Source organism: Glycine soja, chromosome 12, assembly GCF_004193775.1.
Source record: "Glycine soja cultivar W05 chromosome 12, ASM419377v2, whole genome shotgun sequence".
Lineage (NCBI taxonomy): Eukaryota > Viridiplantae > Streptophyta > Magnoliopsida > Fabales > Fabaceae > Glycine > Glycine soja.
Window position 1 is genome coordinate 5,715,165 of NC_041013.1, and position 14,447 is coordinate 5,729,611.

The window sequence follows — 14,447 nt, forward strand, 5'->3', positions numbered from 1 at the left end:
TTGGGCTGGGCCCGTTGAAAGATTATTGGGCAACTATTGGGCTTCTTCTTCAGCACTTGGTTTTATTTGGGTGTTGCTAGGTGCACCCGGCACTTAAGGTGAAATGACGAAAATATTCTTGATCCGTAAGTCATTTAAGTTGATCCATAAAAGCCTTACAGATCAACTTGATCCATAAGCTTTTTACATAACAATACGGATCAACTTGATCCGTAGAAGCCTTACGGATCGACTTGATCCGTACGATTTACGGATCACCTTCACACACACTCATCACAAGAAAAAAGTGCAAAATGCTGGGTACACCAACAATAATGTTGGGTGCACCTAGCTACACCAGTTTTATTTCCACTTTCAGTCCCCAAGGGGGCTCGCAAAAAAGAAGCTTCCAGCTTGCACTTTTTTCTTTGGTGAGTAGTAATTCAAGGATGTCAAAATTTATAATAATTTACGTATTTTATTTAATAAATTGAATTAAATTCCCTGGTTTATAATTTTACTCTTTATTTAAATGAAAGATGGGAAAAATGGAAATTTTTAAATGAAGAAAAGATTTAGAGAGAAAATTTGTTTGTTAAGTCTTTCTTTTATCTTTTTTCTTAAGAGGCGTAAATGTGTGAGATTTTAAAAGTTAAGAGATAAAATGTATAAAAAATGTTTAGTGATGAAATTTGAGATATTGTGAGAATTGGGAGGCAAAATGTGTAATTAAGCTTATAATTTTTTAATTATAATATATATTAAAACAAAATTTAAAATATAAGAAATTAAATAACAAATATTTAACTATATCTTGTTGTCATTTATATTTCATTTGTATTTTTCATATATATATATAGTTTCTCCAAATTTTCTTACTTTTAGTCTTTCAAATTTAAACTTATTTTTTATCCCCCAATTTAGAAAAATATTGTTTTTAGTCTTACTTTTGAAAAAATATATACATCCACTCACCCCAGAATCAATCTAATATTTCTTTTGTACAGATAAGGACTAAAAAAATCCTTTTTGTCAAAAAGTTGAGGGATTTAAAAAAATTAAATTTAGGAGATAAAATATAAAAGTGGCCCTGGAACCAAAACATATTCTAGCTTATTCTTTTCATAGGCAATTCAGTATTTACCTCCCAGTTAATAAAAGATTTGAAACTTTAAATAAGGAAATTTTATTAAACTATTTAATGTAGTTGATTTTTTAAAAAAATATATTCTTACGTTATTTGTTTTTTATTTCTTTGACACGTAAATAATTAACATAATATATATATATATATATATATATAATTTGATCGACTTAATTAAAATTCCATTTTAAATAAAATCAATATTATACAAAATAAAACGTTAAATCTTATATCCATATAAACAAATATTTTCTAAACTTCTCCCAAATTAAAATTGTTTTCGAAGACAAATAACAGAAAATTGAGATGGAAATGATCAATCATATAAAAAAATTGTAATGTCATTTTCATCCTTTTTTAATAGCTCACACTCTGTAAGGAAGATCACGTTCCCTTTCATTTTCTCGAGTTATGAAGATGCATGTGTATTGATCTTGATGACTTTAAGTTATCGAGATTTTATCATGTGCTCGAATGCTTATTGCTCAAGGGATACGTTCCAGTACAAATTGCAAGAAGTTTTTCATGCATATACAATTAATAACTCCCTTTGTCTTATACATGTCCTCTTCTAACAAGATTGTGGAAATTACGAGTATTTAATATGTATAAAATAAAAATATATTTGAAGAAGTATTATTTTCTTAGATTAAAAAATACAATTTAAATATAAAATACAAGTTTTTGAAATTTCAATTCAAAGAATATTAAAAATAAATTTAATTAATAGAATGTTATTTAAATAATATTTAAGAATGACTTATTTTGATATAAAAAAAATAATTATTAATTAAAATATGAGTCAAACTAACAAGTGTCAGGCTGGAAAATTAACACGTATTTTTTTTAAAAAAAATTGTGTTAGAAACGTATTGAAAATTATATGAAGTTGCATTTGAAACACATTTTTTATACAAAGAAGAAATTATTTAATTCTTATAATATTTTTGTAACTCCCCATCAAATTATTCATCTTATTACATACTTGTCCCCTTTCTCATTTTGTTTCTCTCTAGATTAATTATAAAGAATCTGAAAATATAAATAAAAATAAATCGTTTAAGTTATATATACAACGAAAATTTCTTACATTATCAACTAAATAATTAGAAATTATTACTTTCTCCCTACAATTATTATGATGTATAAATTAAAAGTATGACTTGATCTTTTTACAAGGGTCTAATATAAAATATTTTTTTACATTAATTATTTTTTCATAAAAATATTCTTAATTAATATTAGTCCTAGACGTAATACTGAAAGAAATATATAATTAGTATGTTTGTTAGTTTTGTTCATAGAATAATTTTTTTAAAAATTTATTAATTTAAGATAAATTTATTTTTTTTAATTAAATAACTATTTTTTTAATCCTAACCGTGAATTAGTTAATTGAATCTTATAAGGACCTAATAAGTATTTTTTATTTTATAAATAATATGTATATTTCATTAGAGACAATTATATTTTAACTAATAATAATCATGAGTGACAAAAATTTTATGAGTACTTATATCCTAAACTTGAACTCAATGTTTCTAATTAAGTTAAAATAATTTTGTTCCAATTGATTCACATGTTATTATTTTTACTGATATAACTTGATAATCATTATAAAAATATATAAATTTATTATACACAATTATTTATGATTCATTGACAACATAAAAACCTCTTTTGCATTATCTATGTATATCTTATTTACTCAATACTTCTAAAATTTGTCATAAAGAAAAGGTTGTTTCTTTAGGTCAAATAGACATTATTTGTCACTACATAAACATTATGTATACACTATTTTAACTTAGATCTTATTAGGGGTGTAAATAAGATGAACCGAACATTAAATTTTAAGATAGGCTTGTGATAAAAATAAATGACTTAAATTTAATTTGTTTATTTATTTAAACGAGTCTAATTATAAGTTTGAGTTTGACTTGTTTAAAAAAATTAAAGTGTGAGTCTGAGTTGTTTAGCTCATTTAGAATTTTGTTATTTTTTAATTTGTAAAAAGAAAAATCTTAAATTATTTTTTAATTCTAACAATTTAGTATTTAATAAAAATATTTTATACTATATAATAATCTACAAATAAAACTATGTGTTGAACATATGGTATGGTATTATAGAATCAATGTAATTTTAATTTTCTATATTCTATTTATAAACCAATTATTAATATCAAACTTAGTAAAGTTTAGATTTTATTCATTTACATAATCAAGCCCAATATTAAGATTAAGTTTGTTTATTTAACTAAATAAATAAGTGTAATTGAACATTTAAGAAATCGAACTCAAATTATTCATGAATAGTTTAACTCATTTACGCCCTTAGATCTCGTTAATAAGTGTTTTTAATGCAATGATTAAAAAACTAAAAAAATTATTATAAAAATCATAAGTAGAAAGACAATTATAACTAGTCTAATATGTGGTCCTCTAATAAAAATATTTTTACTTTTAAATGTCTTAATTAACATTTATCTTTGAACTTAACTTGAGCATTGGAATGAGATCCACCCCGGTCCAGTTAAAGATCTGGCGGCATAGAGAAGAAGAACCACCCATCTGCAGTGTTATTGGCCTCAAAATCAACAAGTTTCATTTAATTGAAACCAATCATATGACATGCGGGGGCTCTTGATGATGCTCTGAGTGTTTTCCCAGTTTGTCTCGACTGAAAAGTGTTGAATTTCTACCGCAGCCAAACATTCGGCGGATAATGCAAGATGATAAATGAGAGCCAACAGATCCCATTGGGCCTTAATTAGAGTCACGCTTTTGTCTTCTTTTCGGTCAACCCGCGGGGTTCCCTTTGCTTGCATACATTTATTGTATTGTTAGGTCACTTTGCTGGAGAAATTGTAACTCATTTTATTCTAGACTACTTTTCATTCATCTTTAATACTCTTAAACCTATATATAAATAAAAATAATTAATTTTATACCGATTAAAAAATTATCTGAGATTATTTAATTTTTCTAATCTTAAATAAAGATAATATTATTTCTAAAATATTATTTATTAAAATTTATTTTCATAAATAAAAAGAATTTATTAAAAATAAAATTACAATTAAATGAAGAATATTTTAGAAATAATAACATTAAATAAAATAAAATTAATTAGATTTTTTTATATTTAAGTCCAACATACAAGATTACTTTTTTACTTTATATATATATATATATATGTGTGTTTAGACAGAGTATTTTTTTAAAAAATAAGTTTTGTATTTGAACAAATATTTGTGTCCAAATATTTTTTGCATGTATATGTAGGATTTTTTTATTACCATCCTTTATCCTTTATAAGTATTACTCTAGCTTTTCAATATAATATTAATAATAAGATTAATTAGTTTTGTAAAATTACTATCCCATTTTATCTATTTATTAAGTTCTCTTAGTTCATGTAAAATAATCTAATATAACACTTATTTTTGAGACAAAAAAATATAACCTAAAATAAGTATATTGTTATTTATCATTTGTAAAATAATCTAATATAACACTTAATTTTGTAATATTGATATTTATCATTTGTCATTTAAATATTATATTATGGTTTGTGTTATATTATTAGTCATTTGTTTTTAAAGAAAATTTTAATTGACTAAAATTCTTAAATTTGATTTTTAGTTGTTAAAGAAAAAGTTGAACTCAGCTATTTTAATTTATTTTATTGGATTTTAGTTACTAAAAATTATTTTTGTAAATTAAAATTTTTATTGGATTTTAATTAAAAATTATTTTATTGGACGCGCCTGCATCATCGTCACGACCTAAAACGCCTGCGTCAGCACCACATTTAGTGACTGTCCCACCACCACCACCCCTGGGACCTCGTCACGTCATGCCACATGTTGTTATTACGTTGAACGCGTCCGACGGTAAAACGTATTATAATAAAAAAGCAGACCCACCCGATAAATATTTTCAAAACAGACTCATTTTGATAAATAATTTGTAAAAGGGACCTCAATTGGTATCTTTGCCCTTATAATCAATTTTAAAATATTTTTTAACATGAAATTAAACATGTAAAAAATTATCTAAAATTAACCTTAAACACAAAATCAATTCTCCAATATTTTTTTTATCAGCCATCAATTATTTAACATAAAACCAAAATAAGCCCTTATCTTGTAACTCAAGAAATAGGTAGGCGCAAGGCCCAAAGGACATACATTCGCTCATAATAAAATTTGAGCCATGCACAAACACAGTTTATTAGTTTGTTTTCCCCTTAAAATAAAAACTTGAATACAGTACTAGGAGTACATTTTATGTATTTGGTACTCCCTTTCTACTTATATATAAACAAAAATATTATCTCCAATCTTATATATAAGTAATAAATCATTTTTTTTTCTTAATTATAAGCAACAATGATTAATTTTTAAACTTATTCCAAATTAATTATCTTTTATACTCTTCATTTATTGATAACCTTATTTACTAATCATCCACTTATTGAACAGTATTAACATTAAATGAGATAATTATTTATAACATTTAAACTTAAGGAAACTTTTAGAATAAAATTTAAATATATGACAATACTAAATATGATCATCACTCTTTTTTTTATCTTGATGATTTGTATTATGTTGTTTTTATATATATATATATATATATATATATATATATATATATATTAATCAATTTCACATTAATTAAGAAAGTTGATTCACATCATTTAATTATTCTAATTTCCAATAAAAAAATACATTTATTTTTAAAATATTCTTCATTAGAACTTGTTATCATCAATAAAAAATGTCATTAAAAATTAAATGAAGAATGTTTTAAAAATTATAATATTAAATAGGACAAAAATAATTAAAGTTATTTATATTTAAGTTTAATATAGAATTTTATATATATATATATATATGAGTCGAAATAATATGTATTATGAAGAGATAAGTAAAAATGATAGACATGTAGTTTTTTTTTTATCAGCGAAAGAGAAAAATATTATTAAGGATGTTCATAACTAATATACGACATTGATTAGAAAAAAATATTTATTGTTAAAATGAAGATCATATAAAATGATGAATATCACAATTTTATATATCTCAAATCAGGGCCATGTATAATGGTAAGCAAATTAGATATTAAGGCCCCAAAAAAAAAATTTAGGCTCTTAAAATTTTTTTATTACTAACTATTAACAAATTTTAACTGATCAAAATAAAATAATTTAGAATCTCTCCCTTCCCTAAAAATTAGTCAATCAATATCATCTTTTTAAAAATTAATCAATATCACAATTAATGTCATTTAAAGTATTTTATTTATCCCAAAAAAGTAAATCCTTAATAACTTTCCTTTAACCTATCCCAATTCCCTAACTAATGTATCTCACTCTCTAGACTCATTCTTTACGTTTTTTCATCTCCTCATCTTCTGTTCATAAAAAAAATTTATTTTTCTTCTTCCCTTGAATGAAACTTATTGTCTATTGATCAAACTTTGTCTCCGCGGCTCAACCTCTCTGGATTTGACATCGTCTAGATTCTGAACGCCTATAAATCGCATACATCCCGGCGTCCCGCGTATGGAGCCTTTCATCTCCATCCCGGTGGATTGGTGGAACAATTCATTTCATGGGCATGACTCTCTGGGTACACAACAATAATGCAATAAACACGTATCACGTAGCACCCTTGCGCCTGACATAACATCTAAATAACAAAATCTCTGTCTGTTTCCAATTTCAGGTTCTATCGTTCTCTCCATCAATCATCATTTTCTATATTTATTTTAGAGTTTAGTTTATTTAGATTTCTTTAATATTTAGTTAATTTTTTTATTTTGATTATTTACAAAAAAAAATGTCAAATACAAAGTATGAATCTGGTTATGAAAAATTGAAGAAAAAACGAAAAGTTGAAAAGCTAATTGAATCTCAACGTGGTGTCATGTCTTTAGCAACTCATGAACTTGAAGATTTTGAATTTTTATTAGGAATGAATATTTGGTATGATATTTTGTTTGCCGTCAATTCTGTTAGCAAGATCCTACAATCAAAAGATATGCATATAGATGTTGCTATAGATCATTTAAAATGTCTTATCACTTATTTAAAACATTATAGGAAAAACGGGTTTGCATTGGCTTTAGAATCCACAAAAAAAATGGCTATCAAAATGGATATAGAGTCAAAATTTCGTGAAAAACATAAAATTCATAGAAAATCTCATTTTGATGAAAATATTAGTAATGAGATCACACATTCACCTGAAGAATCTTTTCGTATTGAGTATTTTTTATACATATTAGATCAATCAATTAATTCTATTAGACACGATTTGAACAATTTTTGATTTTTTATTTGATTCCAAAAAAATTAAAGCTTTAGATGAGGATGAATTGAAAAAATATTGTATTAATCTTGAAAAGTTTTTAAGGTTTAATGAATACTCTGATATTGATGATCTTGATTTATTTTCAGAATTGAAAGTACTAAGAGAAGTGTTAAGAGAAAAATTTAGCATACCAATAGAAGTATTAAGTTATATTAAAACTTTAGATTTTTTTTCAAATGTTTACATTGCATATAAAATTTTATTGATAATTCTTGTAACAGTTGTTACTGTTGAAAGAAGTTTTTCAAAATTAAAATTACTTAAATCATATCTAAAATCAACAATGTTACAAGATAGATTGAATGAATTAGTTATTTTATCTATTGAAAGTGAAAGTGTTAGAATTATTTGATTATAAAATTCTCATAAATGATTTTGTAGTTAAAAAAGCTAAAAGATTAATATAAAAATTAATATTTTATATAATATATTAAATCTCTTAGGGCCCTGTCTCAAATAAAATGTTTATCTTTTTAATTTTTAACTAATACCAAAAAAGCATTAGTTATCATTCGCATACTATTAATGGGTACCAAATATATGAAACATGACCAAAATCTAGAACGTAGTCGTGCAGACCACTATTTCTTCATTTAATTAATTGATTGGTCGCGCTACTCGTGTTGCGCTCTTTATGTCATCCTCATTTTCGGCTGACTCAACCAAAAATCTTCACTGTTTTTCTTTCCAACCTCCTCCATTTTATATTATTATAGAAATTCTTATTTCATTTCTTTTCTTTTCATTCCTCAATAAATATATATGTAAATCAATTAAAAATAAAAAACAAGTAGAGATATAATTTTTTTAAAAAAATAATTAATATGATCTTAAATTTTATAAATAATAATTTTTTTAAAATCCAAAAATTAAAAGAGAACAAAATGTAATATTATGATGACTTCTAAATATAGTTATGAAATTCGATCCAGTAATTAACTTAATCAAGATAGTAGGTTAGTGGTCTAATCAATGGACTAACAATTGATTCGATTTGATCTGATATATATGAAAAAATTTAAAATTATATATGTATCTATTATTTATAAGTATATAACTAACATTATGAGTAAGAAAAATCTATCCACACTTCAAAATCTAAAATAACAATCGATAATAATGAGACATCAAAATGATATTATAGAGACAATTCATTTTTTATTTTGTAAAATCGATTAGGTCATTCCAGTCTGATCAGAATCTGGTGACTTAACCAATTAAGTTATTCTGAATCAATTGTATGACCGATTCAACAATAAAATTGGTTTGATTAGATCACCAAGTTTCGATTACACTATTTCAATTGAGTAGGTAGAACCGAATTTCAGCTTCTAAGTTCCAATTAGCGCATGCATTTGCATTATTTATGTTCTGATCTTTTCACTGTTGCATCCTAAGTGGCGTTTAAGAGTGGAAGACTCATCATATGATCTCATCCAAAAATGGACCACACAAGTTACCATTCTACTAGCTAGCTGTCCTCTGCTAATGCATAGCGGGATTTTATTTTTCTTCCCTTTAGAGAAGGACCACAAACGACATGCACCTAACTTATGACTAAACAGTTTTTTCTTTTCGGCCCTGAATTTGACAGTTCAAGTTTATCCTCAAATGACAGAAACATTCTAGTGTGCTGCAGGGCCATATTGATATATACCCAAAACATTTACTATTTGTTAATCCATTAATTTAGACACGATTATTTAAGAGTTGCATGCATGAACAAAGTAAAAGTTTTACATCGTTAACTATTCACTTCAATATGATTTTTAAAGTGTTACTATCAAAGTCAACTTACTATATATAACAATAATAACACTTTTTGTGATGAATGACATTGTAATTTTTTTACACGATCATTATTTAAATCATCTAGTTAATTAAAACGGTTGAAACTTGAACCCGTTGCTGTTTGGAATATTTAAAACAAGTAACACATGTAGTTGTAACTTTCAAGCATCACAGTAAATTATGGGATCGGTGCTGTTAGAAATTTATTGCAATATCTATTGAGGTCAGTTTTTCCAGCAGAACTAGTCCCACAAGTTGGGGGTCCGTCACCTGGTTTTCCCGCATGTAAATGTTTTATATTCTATTTCACTGCGTTTGTGAATAAAAGGCCATTCATAAACCATGTGTCTCAAGTGGCAAGTCTCAACTTTGCAGATATGTTATTGTGATATTTCTTTTTTCTTTTATTTGCTAAATGGCTCTTGCATGTGAGAGACACAGACAGTTTACGACTTTATGTTTATTACCAATTTACCATGCTATTCGGTCGATGAAGGTTTTTTTTTTTTTGCATAAAGAGAATCAAATCATTTCATTATAAATAAGAGTCTCAACACAACTGAGAATCAAATGAAAAACATGATCACTAACGTACAATTTTAATGTCCGGACATTGTCTTTTAAAATTTAAAATGATAACTAACAAGTGATCGAATGAGTCGATGACATTATCGCTTTCAATTTTTTCTTAATTATTATTGTATTAAAGTAAGTTTGATTGCACTCGCTTCTTAAATTTTTTATTAAAATTTATATCTTGAATGTCTCGCGACTTAAAAGGGGGCTACTCTAACAACCGACGTTGTTTCTATGCCTTATACATGCAAGATCCTCCTAGCTAGCTAAACGATCTAGCCGAAAAATTACATGGAACAATTATTCTTTGATCGAGTTTTGAATTTCTCTCTCTCTCTCTTATATTTAAACTTGAAACTATATTTTGTTAATACTAGTATTTTGAATATCCGGACACGAGTTATTAACGGCTCTAATGAGTGTTCCTTTATTTTAAAATAAATTAATTAAGATCCCTGGGCATAGTTTGAGAATTATAATTTTAAAGTATATATCCGATCGAATACAAAGTTAATTTATTCCAAGCAAAAACTTGTAGTAATTAACAAAAATTTAAATACATTTTTAATCTGTATAATTGAATATTTTTTTCCTTTTCATCCTTATATTTTTTTAATTCTTATAAATTATATTTATTTTGTTAATCTTTAATGAATTTTAGATAATACTTTAAACATTAAAAAGGATATTATAAAGACAGAAAATAAAACAAAGATAATTTATAGGTACTAAAAACAAAACAAAAAATTCTATAAGAACAAAAAATAAGAAATACTAAATTATAATGACTAAAAAAATATTTAAGACTTAACAAAATATATACTCTCTCTCCTATCACAAATATAAAAAAAATATTATTTCTTTGTCTTAAATATAAGAAAATTTTGATTAATTTTATCTTAATGTTATTTTCTTTAAAATATCTTTTATTTAATTGTTTTTAGTTCTAATGACTTTTTTTTATTCTTAATATTAAATTTTAATAAATGATAGGTTAAAAAAATTTAATTGATATTGGTGCAATTCAAGATGGTTAATTAATTTTCTTATAGTTAGTGTGAATAATTTGTTTTCTTGTATTTGAGAACAAAATAGTATCAAAAAGCCTTTCTAATAATGCATCAAGCATATATGAGAGAGAGAGAGAGACCGAAATAGTATCAAAAAGCCTTTCAAATAATGCATCAACCATATGAGAGAGAGAGAACTCCATTAATAAAAAGACCCCACGGGTCAAAAGGCCTCATCTAACCATTACCAGGTCACTTTCGTGCGCTTACTTTTTAGGGTTTCTTCTAATCTGTACACTGAGAAAGAGGGGAAGTTTCAACAGAACACAGTAGATTTTTGCCATTCAAATTTTCAGTAGTTGCAATCACTGCTATTTAATCTACGCTCTGCTCCCTCATAAAACTGTTGCTGCATAATGTAAAGGTAAAACTAGGCATAATTTGGTCAGCATTTATTTGATAGATTAACACATTTATTAAGTTCTAGGTAAAGGATTGATTCCCGCCAATTTTTATAAGCATTTGTTCCCACCCATTAGATTCACTCAAATTAAATTATTTTAAAAAATTTAATTGTGTACCATTACTTACCTTTGTTCCAAAGGAAAAGAAAAAAAAACATGCAGTACGTAGTAGTAACACAATAACAAAGGCAGTCGTCCTTGTGTAGAAAATTAAATTCGTCTGTTCAAAGACCTGAAGCAAAGTACTCCAATGGAACCCAATTCAAAGTTGACTACATCATTTGCCAAGAGGAAGAAGAACTGAACAATACATAATGCAAGAATATAATAATTAATTAAAACCCATAATCTACTAAACAAGAGCTAACCAAAACAATTACAGATATTTTTGTCGTTTTCTTTTTGTCAGAAAAAAAAGAAGAAACTCGTTATTATAACACATTTAAACAAATAATGCAAACCAAAGTTTAAAAAAAAAAACCATAATACGTACCCTTTTGACGGTGTGGCAAGAAGCAGCACACACCTTATTGGGTAATGAACCCTAGAGGCCCGGGTTCAATAATAATAATATATAAGTGTATAGCTTACAGAAAAATTTAATGCACAATTACATCGATGCACCTGTAAAGAGAGATCTAAAGAATCAGAGGGTCCCTTCCCTTTTAATTTTTTTTTTCTTTGTAGCTGGCCAACATGCATAATCCTACTACACAACATCAACAATAATCACTTGAGAAATTCTGGAAGATGTTCGTAAGTGTACGGATCATCAACTTCATTGATCCAACCATAGGCCTCCATGAAGGGGTTGGCCAATGACTCTGGTGGGTACTCATCAATGCAATCGTCCCACACATTCGCCTCCCCCAAGTCCTTCATCACCTCCCACAAACAGCTGTTACATTTAAAGCCCGCACCAAAGCTTATCATGAACACCGTGTCCCCCTTCTTCAGCCTCTTCTTCGCCTCCATGTACGATAGCACGTACCACAAGCTACTCGCCGACGTGTTCCCGAACCGGTGCAGCGTCATCCTCGCCGGTTCCAGGTCATACTCGCTCAGATCCAAGCTCATTCCGATCCCGTCGATCACCGCCTTTCCTCCGGTGTGAAGGCAAAAATGATCCACCCCGGTTCGGAAGTTCAATGGTGATTTTGTCGCTCCGGTGCTCGCAACGGACTTGGGAGCGTTACTACTCTTGTTGATTTTTTTAATAATGGACACGAACAAAAACCTGAGCAACTCACGGATAGGTAATATCTTGGGTGCTATGACTCGAAGATTATCAACGAAGGCTCGGGTGGCAGCCTTGGGAAGAGTCTTTCCAAGATGAAATCCGAGCCTTCCTTGATCATCTTCCTGCTGGGTACAGCAGCCATAAGCTTCTTCTCTAGCACCGTGATGCGTTCTCACCAAACACTTCAACCTCAGCATGGCTTTGTCCTTTAACGATCTTTTGTTCGTCAAAAGAATGGCGCAGCCGCCAGAACGGAAGAGACAGTTCGCGAGAATCATGGATCTGTCGCTCCCCGTATACCAATTTGGACTTAAAGACTCCGAAGTGATCAGCAGCGCGAGCTTGTTGCGCTGCGTCTTGAAAATGCATTTGACTATGTCCATTGAGATGAGACTGGCGCTGCAGCCCATGCCGGTGAGGTTGTAGACCTTGACGTCGTGGCGCATTTTGTAGTGGTTGATGATTCGAGAGGAGAGGGAAGGGACGGTGGCGAGCATGGAGATGTTGACGACGAGGACGTCGATCTCGGAGGGGGAGACGTTAGATTTCGCGAGGAGTTTTCCAATGCTGTCGTGAAAGAACTCCTCCATTTCTCCGATGCCGTCGCGCAACGTGGGAGTGGCCTCGCGGCCCTCGAAGATGTTTCTTGGGGCGTACGTTTGTTCGCCGATGCCGGAGCTGACGATGGCTTTGAGGAGGAAGCGGTACTCGCTGGGGCCCAGGTTTTCGGTGCGTCTGATAAGCTTGCCACAGAACTCGGTGCCGAGCATTCTGTCGTTGGGGGGCTTGTAGCATTGGTAGTTTAGGATGTAACACTCCCTGTCCCTTCTCTCGTCCAACATCTTCCATATGAGGAAACACGCGTACAACGTTGGAACCAGATAGAGTAGGTAGATCAACTCCATGGGAGAGAGAGGGAAGGGTATTAATGGAGGAAGATGTGAAGAAGAGGTCAGAGATTAGCGAATTTTTTGGTAGATTAAGATTTTGAATGAAGGAGTGTTTTTTTTTATAAGTGTGGATGGAGTGCGTGAATGAGTTGGGGTTGGCAATGGGCAATGCGCATGTGAAGAGAGAGGCCCTAGAGAGAGGCCCTAGACACTGTGTCATGTCAATATCTCAACCCCCAACTAACTCACCCTATTATAGTAGTAAATTACAAAATTAATTCTAAATATCTTCTAAAATTTTTTTTAAGAAAAATACCTATTCGATTCTTAAGAACTTTTTAGACCCCAATCGAATTATCATGAGTACTAAAATACTCAGAAGTTCGAGTGTCGAATTCACATAGATTTTGTAAACTTGTTAACTCTTTGATAAGCGTACCATCACAAGTTACTAAATAAAGTACTCGGAAGTACAAGTGTTGAATCCACTAGAATTTTATTTGTATTTAAATTAATGTAAACTCAATTTACATGTAAGAGTAAAATTTAAAATAAAGATAGAAGATAAGGTAAATGTTTAAAAGAAAGGATAAAAGATTTAAAGATAAAATAAAAGATAAAGAAAAAAAGATAAGATAAGAAAAGTGAAAGATTAGAAAAATAAAAAATAAAAATAAAAATAAATTCAAGATAAGATAATGTTGGAACCTAGCATACCTTATTTGTCTAGGATGTATAATTTTATAATTTTTCTTTATTAACCCCGGTGATTCTATCCTACCCACATCTATTCATTTAATGCTAAACGTTTGTTTTGTCGCATGGACATAATGTAATCACTTTATCTTTAGCAATAATTTTATCATGATATCTTTTCTTTTTGTTCTATTAGAAATTATCCTCTCTCAAGTGTCTAACTCTTAAATCTAATTTATGCATATTTTCTATAAATCTTATTTAAAAATTAC

General features: G+C 28.4%; 1 protein-coding gene across 1 annotated transcript; it reads right to left on the reverse strand.

The window, feature by feature from the left end:
• Positions 1-11,661: 11,661 nt before the first annotated feature.
• On the reverse strand, positions 11,662-13,595 carry LOC114378045 (3-ketoacyl-CoA synthase 12-like). The gene has a single exon (XM_028336554.1). It carries the CDS (start codon positions 13,492-13,494, stop codon positions 12,079-12,081), a length of 1,416 nt encoding a protein of 471 aa, XP_028192355.1. The 5' UTR covers positions 13,495-13,595; the 3' UTR covers positions 11,662-12,078.
• Positions 13,596-14,447: the final 852 nt, after the last annotated feature.

Bases quoted from the DNA above. Each gene is read 5' to 3' on its own strand.
- LOC114378045 (XM_028336554.1), bottom strand. From the start codon at position 13,494: ATGGAGTTGATCTACCTACTCTATCTGGTTCCAACGTTGTACGCGTGT.